Source organism: Daucus carota, chromosome 1, assembly GCF_001625215.2.
Source record: "Daucus carota subsp. sativus chromosome 1, DH1 v3.0, whole genome shotgun sequence".
Taxonomy (NCBI): domain Eukaryota; kingdom Viridiplantae; phylum Streptophyta; class Magnoliopsida; order Apiales; family Apiaceae; genus Daucus; species Daucus carota.
Window position 1 is genome coordinate 45506289 of NC_030381.2, and position 22245 is coordinate 45528533.

The 22245-nt window shown below is 33.8% G+C and overlaps 3 protein-coding genes across 3 annotated transcripts; all 3 read right to left on the reverse strand.

Moving 5' to 3' along the window:
* Positions 1-811: 811 nt before the first annotated feature.
* On the reverse strand, positions 812-2826 carry LOC108205512 (probable receptor-like protein kinase At1g11050). Its single transcript, XM_017375501.2, has one exon. It carries the CDS (start codon positions 2794-2796, stop codon positions 964-966), a length of 1833 nt encoding a protein of 610 aa, XP_017230990.1. The 5' UTR covers positions 2797-2826; the 3' UTR covers positions 812-963.
* Positions 2827-8138: 5312 nt separating this feature from the next.
* On the reverse strand, positions 8139-11389 carry LOC108205513 (amino acid permease 3). Its single transcript, XM_017375502.2, has 5 exons — positions 11222-11389; positions 10890-11123; positions 9519-9612; positions 9211-9425; positions 8139-9107 (listed from the first exon to the last, which is right to left on the reverse strand). The coding sequence occupies exons 1-5, from the start codon at positions 11325-11327 to the stop codon at positions 8311-8313; spliced, it is 1446 nt and encodes a 481-aa protein (XP_017230991.1). The 5' UTR covers positions 11328-11389; the 3' UTR covers positions 8139-8310.
* Positions 11390-16680: 5291 nt separating this feature from the next.
* On the reverse strand, positions 16681-21642 carry LOC108208555 (uncharacterized). The gene is made up of 6 exons (XM_017379086.2): positions 21411-21642; positions 20703-21271; positions 20237-20565; positions 17964-19654; positions 17746-17882; positions 16681-17636 (listed from the first exon to the last, which is right to left on the reverse strand). The coding sequence occupies exons 1-6, from the start codon at positions 21460-21462 to the stop codon at positions 16794-16796; spliced, it is 3621 nt and encodes a 1206-aa protein (XP_017234575.2). The 5' UTR covers positions 21463-21642; the 3' UTR covers positions 16681-16793.
* Between the last annotated feature and the right edge of the window lie 603 nt (positions 21643-22245).

The window sequence follows — 22245 nt, forward strand, 5'->3', positions numbered from 1 at the left end:
TAGGTACTTGCATCGCAACATAGTTGACATTTTTCACTTCACATCTTGGTATAAGTGGAGAACTCCGAATCTTGTTGAAATTTCGTATGCATTCAAAAGTTTCTGGCTGACCTGACCAATTTTTTTTAGATATCTAGCTGACCTTTACCAAAGTATTGCACCATAAATATGCATATCTGTCTTGAAGCTGTATATTTGCTGCTCTACTAATTTATATTAAGGTGAGGTATTTGACCTACACCTCTTGTTGGCTGGCTTAAAATTTTCACTTCGTATCTGATATTAAGATGACCAATGAGAAGGATTTCCAGGACATTAAAACAAGAATTTAAGCATCAAACACAAAATAAGACAGATGAGCTTTGATGTGAATGTTAAAGATCATAGTAATCAAGGACACTAATATTGGCCAAAAGTGGAGGTACCATGTAGTAAATTGTAGGCAGCAAAAAATTTTACAGGGTCGCAGATACCATAAGGAGTCCAGGTTTGATGTGTTTAAGATCAATTTAGGCTGTAAATGAGCGCAAACCACATATCAAATGAATCAACTATACTTTTTCTGGAAGATAAACTAGATTTACAAATTTGGAACAATTTTTTGCTTGGCACCTAGGACATCAGTGAGGATTGGCTTTTCAAGGGATCCACACAATATCTTGAAAAGCCGCCCTTCTGCTTTTTCCTAATTGATTTGAATTGTTTGCGTGTTGCAATCCTAACTTTTAATTATTAAAGGTCAGCAGTCATAGCTGAAGACTTGATGCATCAACATTTCCTGTTTCAGGTTATTAATATAAATAGACAGAGGTCATTTTAAAATTTCCATTTCAAGTATTCATTTTTCAGTAATCAGTACATATATCCAAGATGTAAAAGAAATAGAAAATAGAACCAATGGAATAAATCTTGTCCTAGATTACACAGACCTCAGCTAATAAAATATACCAGTCCACCGTGCTGCTAGCTGATACTCGACCTTATCCCTGATGACATTGCAAATGGTGATGTGTTCGAGTGCAGTGAAGATCTAAACGATTCATGGCCTAGAGGCAATGGCCTTTCGGGTAGTCTTGGGATATCTATATCACCTTCTAACATCTTTAAAGCATCGGAAATTGTTGGCCTCAGAGCCACCATTACATGAGCACAAAGTATGCCAACATGTACAAATCTTTCCATCACTGCCTTTGGTCCATCCTCCCTCACAATGGGATCGAAAATCTCCTCAACATCTCCAGACTTGACATGATCCCAGGCCCAATCAGTGATCAAAACTGTCGAAGAATTTGATGTGTCCAACACTTTCCTTCCACTCAGGATTTCCAGAATTATAATGCCAAAACTATAAACATCACTTTTCTCTGTCAGTTGTCCATACAGCGCGTATTCTGGTGCCAGATATCCGTATGTTCCAGCTACTCTTGTTGTGAGATGCGATTGGCCTTCTGTACTCTGTTTCGCCAGTCCAAAATCTGCTACTCTAGCTTTCATATCAGAATCTAATAGTATGTTAGTTGACTTTATGTCGCGGTGATAAATTGCAGGCTTGATACCATAGTGCAAATACGCTAGCCCTTTGGCGATATCAAGAATAATGTTCTTGCGCATAGGCCAACTCAAAAGATGCCTTTTCGAACTGGATGCAGAATTGAACAAATGCTCATCTAAACTACCATTTGACATGAAATCATAAACAAGATATCTTCTGTTACCTTTAATAGCATCACTTGTGACACAAAAGCCTCTGAGAGCAAGAAGATTTCGATGCCTAATCTTGCTAATAATCTCTGCTTCATTTGTGAACTCCACATCATCTCCATTTGTGTCCATATCTAGCAGTTGCTTCACTGCCACTACTGTCCCATCCAGAAGAACCCCTTTATAAACAATCCCATATCCGCCCTGTCCGATCAGATTCCTCTGTGAAAATCCACCTGTGGCTTGCTCAAGCTCCCCTACATGAAACCATTTTGCACCTGTATTCGGCAAAACTTTAGCTTTCACACCCCTAACATATTCCTCGTGCAACGCATCTTGTTTGCGTTCAATCTCCCTCTTTCTATACAAAATAATCACACCCCAAGCTGCTAAAACTCCAATAAAAGCACCCAGAGATCCGAAAACAATCTTGAGTATACTTCTTCTAGACAGACCTGAATTATTAGTAGAAGCGGATCTTGATAAAGGCAAGCCAAATATACAAGCAGCAGTCCTAACATCCTCCGGCCCATACTCATTCACCATACCAGCAGCATACAAAATAGTATAATAAAAACACTTCGTCGAATTCGTGTTATATGAAGTCAACATAGAGCTCACCCTTAGGCCAGCATCAAGACACGAGCTGCATTTTGTCAGCCCTGTTAGATCCGAATTACACGACGAATCAAGCTCACTAGAACTCCCAACTTTCTCCACCCAATCCTTAGTCGTCGCGATCCCTGCACAATTTTGAGGATTGACAACGAGATCACTCGTCGTGTTTGTGCATGCAGGGAAAATATTCATGGAACCAAGCTTAGCCCGAAAATCAGACAAGCATGAAGACGCAGCATCAGAATTCGGGAGATAAAACATGGAAGTATCTTTAAGATGCTTCGAAAGGCCGAGGCCTAACAGGCTCTGGATGGTCTGGCAACAGCTTTTATCAACTGGTTCACGACACGACGAGGTGTCCCATGGGAACGTATGAACATAAGTGAAATCAATGGGGCATGAAGAATCTGCAGATGAGATGAACAAGGTGATCAGACAGAGATCCAAACATAAGCATGTGTTCAACTTCTTTCCCATGTTTTTTTTTTAAACATTGGTCTTCAGTACATGTTGCACAAGTTTTATACAATGTTGTATCAAAGTTGGCTGCTGTTGAGGACTAATGGTCAAAATAGCACGTTTGACAAATGACAAAAGAGTTACAGTTAAACTATGTGATTATCTAGTGTGGTCAAAGTCAGAGTAAGTTAAAGTAATTGAGCAAGTGGGCTTTCGGGGAAGTAGCTAGCTGCGTGTCGTTAGCGTTGTTGGATAATGATTCTTTTAATTCGGCAAAATAATTAAAAATGATTCTTCTATACAAAAAGATAAAGTTGTCAGGATAAAATAATTCATAGATAATATTATATATTTGTCAAATAAAATATTGGAAATGATTTAAAAGTTTAAGCACGAGTGTCATTATAATATTTATGAACAATTGGACATGCCCGTGAGCAGATAGTTATCTCTCTGCCGAGAGAATTCATGAACTAAAAATAAAAATCAGGTACATGTTATAATTAAAGAATTATATTAATTTTATTGGAATGCAGGCTCTTTTGTATATGGTTTAGGAGATCCAACATATCAGCTATATAGTCCAGTATTGTAAAAAACGGAAATCGGACTTAATCGGTGAAGTTATGAAATAAGGATTAATTTGGGATTAATTGAATTGATAGGAGATTAATCGGATTGGTCGGTGATTAATCGGAGATTTAATCAATTCGACGAGTTACGGAACATGGATTAATCGGTGATTAATCGTGATTAATCACCGACTTTTAGAACATAGTTTATATTTTATAATTATTTAAAACGTGAGTTCATTCCATATAATCAATTATGATACTAATTAATATAATATTTAAATAAAAACTGAATATAATTTTAAAATATACATTATTATGTTCAATTTTATTCAAGTTATAAGATTTAATGGATTATATTTACGATTAATTAAAAATAAATATTATCCATTAATTCAGTCAAACTATTGGAGCACATGATAGATAAAGATAAAAAAAACATTTTATTAAATATTCTAGGAGACATTTAATAACACTTTTCTTAAAAATGTTGAAATATTAACTCTACAATTTTCTACTTTTCTTCGTGCCATGTTTTGTTATATATATATATATATATATATATATATATATATATATATATATATATATATATAAACTAAATCTCTTATATTTAATTTTCTATATATAAAATTATATATATTAAATTACTATATTATATATCATTTCATTTTAATTGTTTTATATAATCATTATTCTTAATCTTACCATATTTTAAGCAACTCTTTAGAATCTTAGACACCAGTGTTGGTCTATAGTAGGCCTGTCAATGGAGCGGAAATCCGATCCGACCCGATCCGATCCGGAGTCATTTTAGCGGATATGGATTTAACAAAAAAAAATCCGATCCGAAATGCGATCCGATAAGAAAAATCCGATAATAAATGGGTTGGATATGGATTTAGTGTGATCCGATCCGTTTATAACCCGATCCGGTTAATAATTAATTAATTAAATATATATATATATATATATATATATTATATTATATAATAATATATTTTATTCCCAATAGTATTTACAGAATTAGAGTTATTAGTTAGTTATATTTAATTCAGTCAACATAAACACTTACAATGGGGCTAATATGCAGCAATGCAGTGGTAAAGATTCCTGTGTAAACTTGTTGGTCCATAATATAGTCTCTTAGGTCTCCTGCCAGTCACCGCTCACCAGTGTCTTCTTTATTTATTTTTGATGTTTACATTCTTTATTTATTTTTTCTGGTATTTATCTTCCCATTTTGGTATTGTTTTATAAGAAGACAACTAGACTTAGCCTTTCATTTTTCCTTATTTTGTTTAATGCATTCTTTAATCTTGTATATAATAAATTCATATTTATATGATTTAACATGGAAATAAATTCATTTTTACATGATAAATTCATTTTTTAGCATTCATTTCTATATATATAGTAAATGGATCGGATATCCGATCCGAGATCCGTGATCCTAATCGATATAAATATGGATCGGCTTAAAAGAAATCCGGTCCCGATCCGATCCGAATCTGAATCCGATAAAATAAACGGATATGGATATGAATTTAGGTTGATCCGATCCGATCCGAACCCGATCCATCTATAAACCAGTGAAAACAGTGATTCAATGAACGTACTCGATTTTGGGAGATGAAAGAACAGTACAAATGGGATGCAAATGCAACGCACATGGGATATGGAAATTGTGTCTCCAATATCACTCAGCATCGAGTTTGTCCTCTTTCTCCTATATAATTTATACTCATCTCTTCTGGCATCTTATCATATTTTAATAATTTTATTGTTAAAATTAAAGTACTCTCTCCGTTTTTGAATATCTACCGTTTGACTTTTTAGCACACATTTTTAAGGTGCTTTGACCACATACATAGTTAGAAATGTTATTTTCATTTTTTTTTTGAATAAAAGTATTGATATAATATGTTTATTCAGAAAAAAAAGTTTCAAAAATAATTTTTTTAACTATATAGTCAAAACACTTTAACATGTGTGTCAAAAAATTAAAATGCAGATATTTAAGAACGGACTGGATACTTAGATTAGCGGTCGTGAATCAGTTAATTAGCAATTAATTATTAATTTAATTCGTTGCCACCTTGAGTGAATAGTAATAAGCATCGATATAATTCTATAAATTATTTTACTGTAATATTTTTACCCTCACCTGTTGGGCCGAGGAATTGAAATAGTGGCCATAGTTGTGGCCTTGCGGGTGCTATTACTATAACTCTGTTAGAGCAACTCCAAGGCATTAGACCTCTTAGGTAAAAGTGTTTATGTGGCACCTACATGGCATCTATGTGGCACATTTTAGACAATAGGTAAAAATTCTACACTCCAACCATGACCCCTTAGCAAAAAAATATAGATAACTAAAATCGGGGTTGCTACATTTGTAAAACATCTAAAGTTATTATGTATAATTTTAGATGATATAATTATACATAATACCATTGGAGTGAAACTAGAACCTCTTAGTTATAATTTTAGATAATTATTTATATATCATATTATAGCTAACAAATATAAATAAGACCCTTGGAGATGCTCTTAAGGTCTTCTTTCAGTAATAGGCTTTAATTCCAAACTCTGACCCGGCCCAAGAGTTATTTAAAATGGGTAGTTAGTAGTAACTGACCGGCCTTGTGGACGATAAACTGGTTACTATCTGACCAATCTCTAGGCCTTGTGACTAACAGGACTGGAACGATTAGTGAGCTCAGTGGCAAAAGTACAATTTTAAAGTTGCATGACTTTTGGCCTTGTAAGAAATCAAATCAAAGTTAACAATCCACTCATTTGTACAGTTTCTTTTCCTCTTTTGGCACCGTTTTTAATGTTTTTATTTTGTTTCGGAATAAAATTTTAAGTTTTCATTCAAAAATTGAAATTTAAAATAATTTTTAAATTATATTTTATTTTAATCGCCGAACATTAAATGGGTGTTTAACAATCTTAAAATAAGTACTTTCGGACTTCTTTTATCACTTTAAACTGTTTATACTTTGTATGTAGTTTTTGGTAGAAGAAGGAGAAGTGCTTGTTTTGTGTTTTTTAAGCTAGAAGTGGAAGTCAATGCTAACTTCTTTTGAGTTTTTTTCCAGTGATTTGCGTTTTGTTATGAAGTTTTTAAAATTTTAATATGTAATAATTTTATTTATTAATAAAGTTTCTTTTGTTTTAATCATTTGCAATTTTTTTAGTTTATAAATTTAAATTATGGGACTCATTGACTTAAAAGTAAAAGTTATCCAAACATTTTTAATAACTTATTATATGTCAAGTTTACTTATTACTTCTAATTCTCTTAATTAGTTTAAGTAATAAATCATTTTTTAAAGTTTATTCAAATGAACTCCTGAATATACTAAATCTTGGAACAGAGAGAGGATTTGTTAATATTGGTCCAAGTTGTGGTTATCTCCTGGCTGATGGACCAGAAGGGCAATAACATTTAGAATTAGCTAGATAGTGTTAAGTACTGTTATAAGATCACATATTCGAATGCATGGACCCTATATAGCCAGCTTCTGTGCTGCAGAACCAACCGAGATTTATGCGATTCGATCTGGTGCAATTATTACTTCATCATGTGCTTTCTTATTACCATGCTATTGCCCAGTCCCATTTTTGATGGACTCGTATCACCTCTGTCGGGCTCGATATTCGTTGAAAGATCCCATTCGAGTCAACTGGTCTATATAATATGATTCTGGGAAGCTATTCTCGATATTTTGGGAGAACTGATCACACTTATTAGATCATTTACATACTAAATCATTTTTCTCGGACAAAAATGCTTTAGTGACAAACTGATTACAGCATCAACATTGTCTTTAAAGCAATAATGATTAGGAATTCAGACCACACAAGCTGTGCAGAGCCTATTTACCTTGAATCTCGGAGATTCGCGTCTGGTGACTAGGAGCCAAAAACTCTATTTTAAACTTGCACACAAGAGATTCCTAGAAGGTTCCCACCTTTCTATCAATGGTCTCAGTCTGTAAGAAGAAACATAAACAAAAGGAAAAAAGCAAAGATTCTGTAAATGAAAGTCATCTGATCATCATAAATTTTGCCAACCACAGGTAGGGTTACAATCTCCTACCACCACTAACTGGCTGCCAATGGTTTGCTATGATTAAACGGCCACTATCGAGCTTTAGATTCATAGATTTTGACATTTTTATTTGCTTCATGCTAGTGTCATTTCATTTAGGTCAAGCAGTGTGGCTACACTTTCTCCTTAATCTATGTTTTTTGACGCTAGTGGAATGTTTTAGGGGTAGGGGTAACTTAATTATGAAGTCTATGTTATTTGCTTCATGCTCCTTGATCTGATTATGAAGTCTGCAAGATGAATTGGATGGTTTAGCAGAAAGGCACTTTTAGCGGTTTCAAATAACTTGCCCAGTGAATCAGAAATGACTTGTGCCAACTTCCATAGATCATGCATGGCATCATTAGCAGTAATTAATTATAAAAATTTACACCAACTTCCTCAATTCCGAAACAACAATTGCTGTGATTTTTTACACGTAATTTGAGAGGAAAGAAAATGTATTTCTACGTATTATTTTTATTTAGAAAATCTTTTTTGAAGAATAATATATATTAAAAAATATGTTTTTTAAGCACCTGAGTGTAAAAAATCAAAACGATTATTATTTTGGAATGAAGAGAACTGAGATGCTGCCATCATGCATGGCATCATCCAGTAGATTCACTTTTCGAATATTATGATAAGAGGAAACTGAAATGTAATTGTAGTCACTTGCGGATCAATGAGCTTAAACTTTGAATTGTTCATCAATGTAAATTGAAAGTTACAAGATTGTAATTTGTACAAGTACCGGCTCTTCTCAAGAGTTTAGAGCAACGGCACAGTGCACTAATTGTCTCATTAATCTTTCTAAGAACATGAACAAGAATCGCATCAAAGGATTATAAAACAGGACTAGTATATGCTTTGGAATGGCCTATAAACTTTGAGATCCGTAACAACTCCAGCAAATGAACCAGCTGCCGCTGCTATTGAAATAATCAGGCACGCAACGCTCAAGATCTGTAGACAAATCCATCTGCTGCTCCATTTTGGTATCTTCTTCTGAACAATGTACATTTCCACCGGGAAGTAAACAGTCAGTGGCCAGAACCCGAATGCTCCAAGTATGCCAACTACGTCGTTAAAGAATGGCATAAGCATTGATATGACTGTGGTGATGATCACGAATATCGTCCTCCAAACCAGGCGGAAAAGATTTAGCTTGTAAGGCCTAAATCCCCCGGGCAATGGAATGTCGTAGTCTTTGTTGATGAAGTTGCTCTGGGGAAATACTCTGGCAGCATGTTTTTCAACAAAGGCAAATAAGGGTTGGCAGTAGACTTGGTATGCACCAACAAGGTGGACTACTATGGCTATGTTGGCAATGTCGAGAAGCCAAAAGGGGTTGTAAAATCCGAACCCGGTTAGGAGGTTTCCGGGAGCTAAGTCACCAAATGCAGCATAGCCGAAACAGCCACAGAGCATGTAGAAAACAGTAGTCACTGCAACACTTAATAGGGTAGCTTTCTTCATTGTTTTGGATTCTGAGGGTGGAGATTTGACTGTATCCTGGATTTCGATAAGTATTAGAGAGTAGGAGTAGGCAAAAGCTATTGCTCCAAGTGCTTGGAAGCTCCTCCATATCTTCTGTGTTTGAGTAACAGCACCAATGCTAATTCCAGTAAGGCTTCCCCTGAATTCTCCGGTTTCTGATATTACATCAAGATAAATGGTTAGAAATATTAATAGTCATCATCCAATTCCTCAATGTAAGCACTACAAAGTAGAGTTATCGGTTAATCGGTTCAGTACCTGCAACTTTGGAAATTCCAAGTGCAAGACCTATTGAAGAGTAGGTGAAGGACATTATAGCGGCAACAATCGAAAGCCAAGAGATTTGATCAAAATCTGGGATTTGTGAGAAGAGTATCTCCATGGCACCAAATGCAATCATATAAGGAGTGCTTGAGATGTGGCAAGGATCCTTAGCATCACTTTCATGGAAACAATCAGACCTTTTTATTGCCCTGTGTTTCAGTAACCAAAACATAAACTCATTAGTTCCAAAGAACAAGCTGATAAGTGCATGAAACTATATATTTCGTCGAAATTTTACTCACGTCATACTGATAGATGCTGCAATTGTGTACCCGATGGCAACCCCGAAAAGATTTATGTATTGAATAGCGCCACAAAGTTTAACCTTGAAACCACCTGGAAAGTTAGAAAAAATTATAATCAGCTATTACGGGTGAGCAAAACCGAACCGGAACCGAAAAACCGGACCGAACTGTGTAAATTCGGTTCGGTTCGGTCCTAATTTTCTGAAAGTTCGGTCCGGACCGAATAGACCGAAATAAAGTTCGGTCCGGTCCGGTCCGTAAAAAATTATTTCGGTCCGGACCGAATAGACCGAATTGTCCAAAATATATATAATTTTAATTCATATTTATATTATATATGTATCTTATATGTTATAATTATAATATCTAGTTTGTAAATTTAATTATATGTGTCTTTAATGAATTGGGGGTGATTAATTAATATGAAAATTTTAAAATAAATCATGAATTTTAGTTAAAAAATATAATATTTTTTTATTTTTAAAATAATTTCGGTTCCTTCGGTCCGGACCGGACCGAACCGAATTATTTCGGTTCGGTCCGGTTCGGTCCATTATAAAACTTCGGTCCGGTTCGGTCCGAAAAAAATCTAAACTTCGGTTCTCGGTCTATTCGGTTCGGTCCGGTTTTGGACCGAACCGACCGAATGCTCACCCCTATCAGCTATCATAAAAAGTTCAACTGATATGTTAAAAAAGGTGGTAAAAACTAAAGGATCCAGGTCCTGACATACGAATGTCAATATATAGTATCAATATCAGCGAAAAAAACCATCACTATCAGCGAAAAAAACCGCTGGATGGCTAGAATATGCAGGGATGTTATCATGTCATCCACCGGAAAACTATTGTCACATACAGGAGTTTTTATTTTTTGATATCTTTTGCCACCAGATACATGCAACTCTCTCGGTGCCCTGAATTATATACATTAGAGGACGGGATACCGCACACAATTTAAAGCTTACTAGTTTAGTTTTATAATTTATATTTAATTTTTTTTCTGAATAGAAATTTAAATTTTTATTCAGAAAAAAAGTTAAAAATAAATTATAGAATTATATTTTATAAAAGCATAAAAATACATGTGAAGTAAATAAGTATAGAAATGTATTGGAAGGGATACTAATATTTTGTTGGCAAAACCTAAAGAGTAATACCACGTTCACAAAATTGGATATCATAAAATTTTACATAAATGACATGTCAATTGAAATAAAATCTTTTAATCGGTGCTGTTAATGCATATCCTGAGATCCATTCCATAAAAAACTAGTGAATAATTTTGTACTTGTGAGAGAAGCATTTTCCGAACTAAAACCCCCCCTAAACTAAAAACCCCTGTAATGAAGACAGAAGAGAAAAATACCAAGATTAGCTTCCACAGCCTCCATGTAAGTATAATTTCTCTTTCCAGTATCAGGATCTCCAGACCGATAACACGAAGCCAAAAGGCAAGACGTGTAGTACGTGACGAAAGAAAACAAGAGCAGAACAGCCGGACCAGCAATCCATCCAAGCTGCGCTGTGGCCCAAGCCAAAGACAGAACTCCCGAACCAATGACTGCTGTTATTATGTGCGCACTTGCTGTCCAAATCGTCCCTATACAGCCATAATTACAATCAAATAATCAGTAACGAAAACAAGAAGCAATATGACAAACATGACAGTTTGTGTATCTATTAGCTAGTAGATCGAACCTGTTCTTTTAAGACGACCATCATCGTCGAAAAGCTTGGAGCTGCCTAGCGCTGGTTGCATCGAAATTTCCAAGCTATGGTTGTGGTGGGCTGGTTTTTGAGACATATTTATGAGTGAAATATTTACGGGAATTCTGATGGAGAAATGAGTTCTGAGTGTTTGGACTAGGAAGAGCAGAGGGGGGTATAAATAGGTGCAACAAAGATTGAATAATGAATTGATGAGCTTAGAGGAGGGTCCACGCAGGTGAAAAAATGGTGAGTGCAGTGAGGCGGTTTTGTCAAAGAATGATGGCAGCATGTGGACTTCCAAGTACTGTTGTCTTGGAACTTCCTGGCATGTCCACACTGCCAGTTACGGGTAAGATTCAAAAATTTAAAATTAGGACAGTTTCGTCCCAAACCAGCTCAATTCGGTGTTAAAATATACATTTTCGATCCTACAAAAGAAGTCTTTTTTGGAATTTTTTTCCCCATAATACTTGTTCACTTTTAATTTCCAATGACATTATTCCAAAATTATCCTTCTTGAAAGTTGTATAACAATTAATAAAAAATGAATAAGAGTCTACATTCATGCATTTATTAGGGGTATAATTGAGAATTTTTACCTAATTAATGTTTTCTTAAAGTGTTTTTTTAAGTGCATAATTTTTTCAAAAGAGACATGTAATATGGGAAGGAGGGATTACTTAAATTTAGATCATTATATAATAATGGTCCACATAAAAATTTCTATAATTCATTGATCTAAATTTAAACAGATATTCTCTCCATTTTGAAATATAGGTCGCTTGACTTTTTGGCACACACTTCTAAGTCCTTTAACCGTATAGGTAAAATCATTATTTTCAAAACTTTCTTTTTATGAATTATAATATTATTATCATATATTTTTATTCAAAAAAAGAAAATTTGAAAAATAACGATTTTAACTATGCGGTCAAAAGACTTAGAAGTGTGTGTCAAAAAGTCAAACAACTTATATTTCAAAACAGAGGAAGTACACTAATTAAGCATTTGTGGGATATTTATATACTAATTTTGAGAATTAATATTTTTTTGTAATATTTTATATTTTAATTTATTTTTATGATTTTTTTATATCTTTTTCAAATTATTTTGTAATATTTAATATTTGTCTAGTTGTTGATTTTATTATTATAATTTATAAATATATTAATGAATAATGAATCAAATTTATGTTTAGATTTGAAATAGGATTTGAATTGTATCCTAAATTTAAACTCCCTCTGTCCTGTCAGGAAATTTACGTGCACTGTTTGTACGCATTTTGAGATTATCATACATAAAGTATAATTCTATAACGTAATTTTAATTTTTTTTCTTTTTTTGAATTGATGTTTAAACTTCAAATTTTTTGGGTTTTTAAAAAAATATATATATAATATAAATATATTTTATAAGAATCTTAAAATACGTGTTAGTAATGTAATGAACATGGACGGAGGGAGTAATTCTTTTCTAATATCAGATTAATTACAACCATCAACATTGTCTTTAATGCAATAATGATTAGATATTTAGACCACATGGACAGATAAGCTGTACACAATCTATATACCTTGGACCTTGGAGATTTCTCTTTTCTGATAATCAGAAACCAAAGACTGTTTTAAACTTGCACACAAAAGATTTCAAGAAGGTTCCCACCAGTCACCAATCCATCAGTGGTGTTGGTAAGAAAAAACATAAACTAAGGAAAGCAAAAGAGAGGCACCAACATCTGGTGATCATTATATTTTGCCAACCAAAGAGACGTTACAGTTTCTTACCGCCCACCAAGCTGGCGGCCAAGGTATAATTGAACTGCCACTATCAAACTAGGAATTTAGATTCGTAGATTTTGACATTTATTTGCATGATACTCTGTTTTATTCAAATAGGTCAACCGCAGTGGCTACACTTTCTTCTTGATTTATGTTTTTTAAGTAAAAGGCTAGTGGAATGTTGGAGAATCAACTTATCATGTTGTTGAATCTTATTTCGCCAGGGTCTCCGCTAGCTGACCTGTTGTTATTGCTGCAAGACCGTAAAGTAATTAAAATGCGGTTTTTCTTCTAATAATTTTAGTTCAAAAACGGTAATTTAAGTCCAAAAACTATTGAGCACGATTGGATTAAATCCAAAAACTATTGAGTACTATTGGATAATACAGATGATTAAAGATTTATCTTCTACTAGTTGATAGCCCGTGCCAAGCACGGGTTTAAATAAAATTTTAAAATTTGTTATTCATTAGAAGAATAATGTTTTTTTTAATTATATTATTATATCTTTATTATACCTATTTAAATTATTGTTTTTAAATGATATTTAAATTATTGTTATTTAATATAAGATCTTCTAATTATTAAAATTTGATCATACTTTAAATTTATTTCATAATAATATGGGTCCATGTTCTATGGAGTCCACAAAATAAGAGTATTGTTGTCCAAAATTATTTAAAAATACTCTACTCGTTTCAATTTTAATTTTTTTAGTCTATAATATTTGTAAACATCTGACAATTTGCAGGTTATGTTCTGCAATATAATCGTTGCAATCAAAAGATAAAACAATTATATTATAAATCACTAAACATTATATATGTTCTAAAATATAACTCATAAGTAGAATAATGATTTGATATCAAATATCTTGACGTATGTCTAGAGTTTTATTTCTTTTATTATATGTTGCAATATGGATAATGACTTCATTTTCTTTGAGTTTCTATTTGTCAAGTCAGTGTTGCTACCGCCTAATTCATCTTTATCGTAATCTTCTGAAAAACACTAAATGATAATAATTATTATTATTGAAAAATAAATAACCAAGTTTTTTGGTACTTTGGTATCAATATCGAATCTTGTTTATTTTAATTCTGAAATATGATTGAAATTTTATAAATTTGTTTCGTAAATTAAATTGTATGAGTTTTAAATATTAAAACAAATATTTGACGTATGTCTAGAGTTTCTGTTCTTTTATTATATGTGGCAATATGGACAATGACTTCAATTTTTTTTTTAAGTTTCTATTTGTCAAGTCAGTGTTACCACCGCCTTATTCGTCTTTATCGCAATCTTCTAAAAAACACTGAATGATAATAATAATAATTATTATTAAAAAATAAATGATCAAGTTTTTTGGTACTTTGGTATCAATATCGAATCTTGTTTATTTTAATTCTGATATATGATAGAACTTTTATAGATTTGTTTCATAAATTAAAGTGTATGAGTTTTAAAAATTAAAACGAATATTTGACGTATGTCCAGAGTTTTGGTTCTTTTATTATATATGTTGCAATATGGACAATGACTTCATTTTTTTAAGTTTCCATTTGTCAAGTCGGTGTTACCACCGCCTTATTCGTCTTTATCGCAATCTTCTGGAAAACATTGAATGATAATAATAATTATTATTAAAAAATATATGACCAAATTTTGGGTACTTTGGTATCAATATTGAATCTTGTTTATTTTAATTCTGAAATACGATAGAAGTTTTATAAATTTGTTTCGTAAATTAAAGTGTATGAGTTTTAAAAATTAAAACGAATATTTGACGTATGTATGGAGTTTTGGTTCTTTTATTATATGTTGTAATATGGACACTGACTTATTTTTTTTAAGTTTCCATCAAGTCAGTGTTACCACCGCCTTATTCGTCTTTATCGCTATCTTCTGAAAAACATTGAATGATAGTAATTATTATTTATTAAAAAATATATGACCAATTTTTTTGGTAATTTGGTATCAATATTGAATCTTGTTTACTTTAATTCTGAAATACGATAGAAGTTTTATCAATTTATTTCGTAAATTAAATTGTATAAATTTTAAAAATTAAAACGAATAATTTCGTTGACATTATTATTCTATTGATAGGAATTATATTAATATCAATATGAACTCCCTATTTATTTGAACTCTGAAGTATGATAAAAGATTTATAGAGTTGTTACGTATATTAAATTATTTGAGTTTTAAAAAATTAAAACAAATAATTTTGTTGGTAACATATTTTTATTAGTAAGATAATTGTTATAATAAAAAATCCTGTCAAATATAGAAGTTTTTTTTGATAATAGTAATAATTGTTAAATAAAAATTAATATGATGATAGCCAATTTTTTATATGAATTTTATAGAACTGTTTCATAAGTTAAATTGTTAGCGAGATTTAACTGTGCGAATAGGATAAATGTTATATTACAAAATCCTAAACACCATAGAAGTCTTTTTATGTAGTAGTATAATAATCTTAACCAATATTGAAATTTTTATTTATAAAATCCGAATCAATATAGAAGTCTTTTCATAATTGTATAATAATAATTATAGAATCCTAAAAATGTATAATAATAAGTATAAAATCCTAATAATATGAAAATCTTTTCATAATTCTATAATGATTGTTGTTATTAAATAAAAAATTTATATTACATTGTCCTAATAAATATTGAAGTTTTTAATAATAAAATTCTAATCAATACAGAAGTCTTTCAGTGTCCTAATGAATATTGAGGTCTTTAATAATAAAATTCTATTCAATATAAAAGTCTTTTAATAATAATATAACAATGACTATAAAATCCTAATCAATATGAAAGTGACCAAATTTTGGTACTTTTGGTACCGATGTTCCACCGAAAAGTGGTTTCGCTTATTAATAAAGGGTATTGATTGGTCCGGTCCGGATGCAGACGGATAAAAAATATAAAAGCCGATTTTTTGTTGAAAAGCCGGAAGTCCGGCTTGCCAAACAGGCATCAAGTGTCATGTGAAATACATGGGGATATAACGAATATATACGAATCTCTATAATCAAATCCGGATGAAATCCATTTTCCTTAAGCAGTTTATTAGTTAAAACATGTAAAATTTTATATGTATTTGATTATAGAAAGTGACATTGTCACGTTTTATAAGTTCGATTAATTGTTAATTAAAGTCAAACATTAATAGCCAATTTATCGTTCCCTCTCGTCCATCAACTCATTCAAAAGCAAATTATTGCTACGACTACTTTCACAAAAACACCAAAGCACGAAGCACCCATAAAATAAAACTCGGTAAAAGCGTATGTAATAAGAGTTTTATTATGGATCCATAATAGTATATGCATTTGTCGGCAGCATTTAGCACTATGAAATTTCTTAAATGATAAAATTTCACGCCTTATTCCTATACGAATATATACAAACTTATTTCATCAACTATGCAGATCTCTGTAACATGAATATTTAAATTTTATTTTTGATTAGTCGTATATGATTGAACCTTCGTAATCTATATTTTGTGTGCAGATATAGATTCACCTAAAATTTAATCGACTTCATTAACGTGAGCTGAAAGCTGGACCATTCAAATATAGATACTTACTATAAATAATTTTTTTTTTTTGTCAGGGATACTTACTATAAAAAATTGAACAACTTACAAACAGACAAAGTAAGACCAGTTGTACAGATTAATATTCTTGTGATGAACAAGAAGAATGTACTAATCCTGTAGTTCCTTCTTAGATTCTTGGTCTCTGGTTACGACATAAAGACTACTTAACTGCGCTGAAATGGCCTGTAGACCTCGAGATCAGTAACAACTGCAACAAATGAACTGGCCATTGCTGTGGTTGCAACAATTAGGCAAGCTACACTCATTATCTGAAGATAAATCCATCTACTGCTCCACTCTGGTATCCTCTTGTGAACCACATACTTTTCGGCTAGAAAATTAAGCGCGAGTGGCCAAAAGCCGAATGCTCCAAGAATGACCACTGCATCGTTGAAGAATGGTATCAGCATTGATGTAACTGTGGTCATGATCATGAATATTGTCCTCCAAACCACGCGGAAAAGATTGAGCTTGAAAGGTTTTGTTCCTATTGGTAGTGAAATGTTGTATTCTTTGTTTATGAAAGCGCTGTGTGGAAAAGTTGTTGCAGCATGGTTATCAATGAATTCGAATAATGGTTGGTAGTAAACTTGGTGTGCGGCAACAAGGAGGACTACTATGGATATGATGGCAATGTCAAGAATGCGAAAGGGGTTGTAAAATCCGAATCCATACAGGATGTTCAGGGGGGCTAGGACTCTGAAAAGGCGAAAGGGGTTGTAAAATCCGGATCCAGACTGGATGTTCAGGGGGGCTGGGACTCTGGAAAGGGGAAAGGGGTTGTCAAATCCGGATCCAGACTGGATGTTCAGGGGGGCTGGGACTCTGGAAAGGCGAGAGGGGTTGTCAAATCCGGATTCAGACTGGATGTTCAGGGGGGCTTGGACTCTGAATTTTGAATGGCTAAAACCAACACGGAGCATGTACAGAACAGCTGCTGCTGCAACACTCACAAGGGCAACTTTCGTAGTTGTCTTGAATTCTGAAGTCAGAGATCTTAGTGCATTCTGTTTATGTAACACACGTGTTAATAGAAATGGAACTGCCTGAGAAAAGGCACATGATAGATATGTATATGGAATAAAATTTGACCAAAATAAGTATAATTGAACTTGCCTGAACAAGAAGAATAGGAGAGTAACAGTAGGCGAAAGAGGCCACTCCAAGTTTTTGGATGCTCGTCCACATCTTTGTACGCTGAGTACCAACACGGTTGCTTATCCTAGTGAGGCTTCCCATGATTTTCATGGTTACTGAGAATTGAAAAAACTAAACATTAGAACTATAGGAGTTACCATTTGCTTATTTGTAATGAGTGAGTTTCTTTCAGTTACCTCTGGACATGAAATCTTGGCGTTCCTTCTTATGGTGCTCATCTGCAGACAGTGAATTAGTATCATCCGTCTGAAATGACTCTGTTTGCCTTTGGTTTGTGTTGATACGCGGAGTGAAAAGTAAGAGCAACTTTTTTTTGTAGCCTCTAGCTGCAAGATTGGAAGAGGGTTGAGTATTTTTATCGGTCACATCCTCCTCATTTGAAGGCAATGAACTTGTATGATCCTTTCCAAGTGAGTCTTCCTTCTGTGTGTGATTATGGAGATTGAAAAACATGAGCAAATTGATGAACAACAGGAACATTTTTTTGATATAACCTCTGACTGAGACTGGGGAAAACGTCGAAGAAGCTCTGTCCTCCAAAATATCTTCATCTGTAGTCGGTAATTCGGACTGAGCAATTGAATCATTCTTCTCCGATGACTCTCCCTCCTTATGTGTGCGATTAAGCGGATTGAGGAAAATGAGCAACTTTGTGAATAACGAAATCAGTTTCTCCATGTAACCTTTGACAGTGACCAGGAAAGTGGTTGTACTAGTTCTGTCCTTCAAATCATTTTCCTCTGTAGGCGATAATTTGTGATTCTTGTCAGAAGACTCTGCTTGATTGTACTGTGCATCACCACTAGTTGCAACCTTAGAAGCGGGTTGAGTATTTGTTTTCTTCACATTCTCCTCGCTTATAGGCGATGAACTCAATCGATCCTTTTCCAAGGAATGTCCCTCCTGGCGTGTCCGATAATGCTGATTGACAAACGTGAGCAACTTAGTGAATAACAAGACCAGTTTTTCCATATAACCTTTGGCTGTGACCAGTTTCTGATCTGCAACACCACTAGTTGCGACCTTAGAAGATGATTGAGTACTTTCTACGTTCAGATTCTTCTCAGGCAATGAACTCGTATGATCCTCTTCCAGTGACTCACCCTCCTGGTGTGTGCGATTATGCAGATTAAAAAACATGAGCAACTTAGTAAACAACAAGAACAGTTTCTCCATATAACCTCTGAGTGTGCCCTTAAAAGTCTTATCATCCTTCTGAAATGGCTCCCTTTCCTTCCGTTCTTTTCCTGGTTCTGTTACCTGAGAAGATAGTGGAGAAGTTTTTTCCTTTGCATTGTCCTTATCTGTAAGCAATGGGCTAATGTTGTCTCTTTTAAAAGGCTTTTGCTTCTTGTCTGTATCAACATAAGGAGTGGAAAATAAGGGAAGTTTTTTCGCATCACCTTTGGTTGCAACCGCTAAAGATGGATTAATAGCCTTTTCCTTCACATTCACCGTGTTTGCGGGCAATGGATTCATAAGTTCCTTTTCAAATGTCTCCCCTCGCTCAAGGGGTGTTTCCATGTGCGGAGTGGAAATATGGGGAAGCTTTGCCATATCACCTTTGTTTGCAAGCTTGAAAGATGGTGTAATAGTTCCTTCTTTCACAATGACCTTACCTGTAGGCAATGCTTGCTTCCGGTTTCCTCCATCGCCTTCAGTTGCAACCTTGGAAGAGGGTGTAACAGTGTCTTGACCCGTAGGCAGACTAATGTCAGCCAAGGTTCTGTCTCCATTCATTTTATGTTCTCTCTCAAGATGGCTCACTTCATCCCTCAGGTCATCTATTTCTTCCTGTGTGAAATTTTTGATTTCTTTTTTGCTTGCATGTAGAGGAGGGGATTTCCGTTCATTCCCTAGTTCATTCCTGTATAAACAAATAACTAGATATTCATTACATAACTTGTTTAACTTGAGCCAAGAGGGGTAATTGGTCCTGTTCTGCACAAATTACGCGCTTAAGAAAGTTGGCTCAGAAAGGCAAGGGGTGACATTATCTATTACAGTGTGCCTGCCTCGCGATGCATACATTGCACGATGGAATTACTTGTGTTTTTCATTCTAACTTCAGTTTCTATGTGATAACATATAATCAATATGGTTTAAGTTGAGATTAGCTGGGATCCGAACTTTAATGTCAGGCACTCTCACTTCTTCTCTCTGCTCTTCAATCACTCAGGCAAGTAGTTTGTTTGTCTAATGATGCAAAAACACAATTTATAGTATGTTTCTAATGTACATAATTGGATGATTGTTTCGTAGTGTGAATTGGGCGCTAGTCGCTACATTGCCTATTTTGTGTTTTTTCAGCTCTGCATCGCTATTGTGTGCTACTTTGGTCATTTTCACTTGCAAGTACATATATTTGAGCAGATATTACATAACTCAAGTTAAAAATAGCAACTACTTAATCACATATTTAGTAACTGAATTAAGAAGTGCTTCTGACCTGTATCTGTAAGAAACTCTGAGAACTTGCAAGCCAGCTACCTTAGTAACAGGATGACGAACATGAACAAGCACTTTGCGCGTTTCTCTGTCATAGAGATTGCCTAGCATAACAGATACTGTATAGTCATCTATAGTCTGTTCATGACCACCAGCATAAACATGTTCAACTGTTGACATATTTTGCGGTGACATGACGAGCTTCAAATCCTGAACAGCCACCGTCAGAAGCCGCGCAAAGCAGTGTGCAAATGCGACGCTCAAGTCATCACCCTTTCGAACATCTGAGAACGTTCCTCCTGCACTCTTTCTTGCTATTGAATCAAGCACCTGGTCATCCAATTAAAACAAAATTCAAACTTGTACGTGACCCGAAAATACTGATGCGAATAATAATTTGGATAAGTAAAATCATAAATCACAAGAAAGCAAGTACACAGAGAATTCGAGACAGTGCTTTTACATACATGCGGCTCTTTGAGATTGCCCTTGCGGCCTGTGCCGAAACCAAAAGTGTAAACGGGGACATTCGCTACCTCGACCTCGGCAGCATCTCTCCCCCCATCCTGCTCATCACAAGACATTACAATAATCGCAACCGAACGATCTTCTGTAAATTTTCGTCCACCGAGCACTTTCAAGGCCATCACAAGGCCGTCTAATATGTTTTGCCCATCAGCCGAATTTATACTATCAACCAGACTCATAATTTCCCTCTCCGAATCTTTTTTAATCTGTCGCAGACCGCACAACTTGTTGGCAACTCTAGCGAAAGTGACAACGGACACACGATCATTCGAGCTAAGTTTCTTAATCAGAAATTCAGTTGCTTTCTTCACCTTCTCCAACCTATCTTGCCTGTTCATGCTTTTGCTAACGTCCAAGACGAGGACAAGATCCAGTCCGGGCCTTCCTCTAGGCTTGACTTTTCCCGTCAGCTCCACCAAAACCTTCAATTTCCCTTCTTCAGGCTGTGCATCAGGCACGTTGATGATTTTCACTTTCGCATTTCCTACCGTGACTTCGTTTTCAGATCCTGCAAACACCAATTATCAGACATGAAATAGCTGCGTAACATGATGCAGTTCATTAGAAAATTAGATTCGATTGATTCATTGGCCTAAAGTTCGAAAGAACCGAATCAGTTAACAAATGAAAATGTAAAAAGATTTAACCTGCAGTGCCAATTTGAATGCCATATATTTGCTCATCATCATCGAACGACATGTTTACTAAGAAAACTAATGACCCAAGTTTTTTGCAACTCAACACTCAAGTTCCTCCAACATATATTTATAGAAGAAACTCAACTAATGAACCAAAAATTCGTTTCTGATTTTTAAAAATTTTAAGCATTCCCCAAGAATGAATTAAAACGAATGTTACAAAACAACTGTATTTCCCTCATAATGTTCTTTTAGGTTAGACATGGTGTGAAAATATTTATTATGAGGAGGCTGGTATCGTGAAAAAAATGTAAGAAATGATGTATTGATAATATTTTTTATTATATTAATCAAGTGAGAAAGATTTTTTTTTTAATAAATAGATATTCTATCAAAGTAATTGAAAAATTGATACTTTCTAAAATAATAACTGAAAATGTGTCTCTAAATTCTTTTAGCTTTTATATATTTTTTAATATTCTCATTTATATATACTAGTTGATAGCCCGTGCCAAGCACGGGTTTAAATAAAATTTTAAAATTTGTTATTCATTAGAAGAATAATGTTTTTTTTAATTATATTATTATATCTTTATTATACCTATTTAAATTATTGTTTTTAAATGATATTTAAATTATTGTTATTTAATATAAGATCTTCTAATTATTAAAATTTGATCATACTTTAAATTTATTTCATAATAATATGGGTCCATGTTCTATGGAGTCCACAAAATAAGAGTATTGTTGTCCAAAATTATTTAAAAATACTCTACTCGTTTCAATTTTAATTTTTTTAGTCTATAATATTTGTAAACATCTGACAATTTGCAGGTTATGTTCT

What these genes read in the sequence shown, in the direction of transcription:
- LOC108208555 (XM_017379086.2), bottom strand. Translation starts at nt 21,462, where the DNA reads ATGTCGTTCGATGATGATGAGCAAATATATGGCATTCAAATTGGCACT. An exon ending in GCAATCTCAAAGAGCCGCAT is followed by an intron (nt 20,566 to 20,702) that starts GTATGTAAAAGC and finishes TTGGATGACCAG; the next exon opens with GTGCTTGATTCAATAGCAAG. An exon ending in AGAGTTTCTTACAGATACAG is followed by an intron (nt 19,655 to 20,236) that starts GTCAGAAGCACT and finishes TTGTTTATACAG; the next exon opens with GAATGAACTAGGGAATGAAC.
- LOC108205512 (XM_017375501.2), bottom strand. Translation starts at nt 2,796, where the DNA reads ATGGGAAAGAAGTTGAACACATGCTTATGTTTGGATCTCTGTCTGATC.
- LOC108205513 (XM_017375502.2), bottom strand. Translation starts at nt 11,327, where the DNA reads ATGTCTCAAAAACCAGCCCACCACAACCATAGCTTGGAAATTTCGATG. An exon ending in GGCTGTGGAAGCTAATCTTG is followed by an intron (nt 9,613 to 10,889) that starts GTATTTTTCTCT and finishes CTAACTTTCCAG; the next exon opens with GTGGTTTCAAGGTTAAACTT. An exon ending in GCAGCATCTATCAGTATGAC is followed by an intron (nt 9,426 to 9,518) that starts GTGAGTAAAATT and finishes ACTGAAACACAG; the next exon opens with GGCAATAAAAAGGTCTGATT.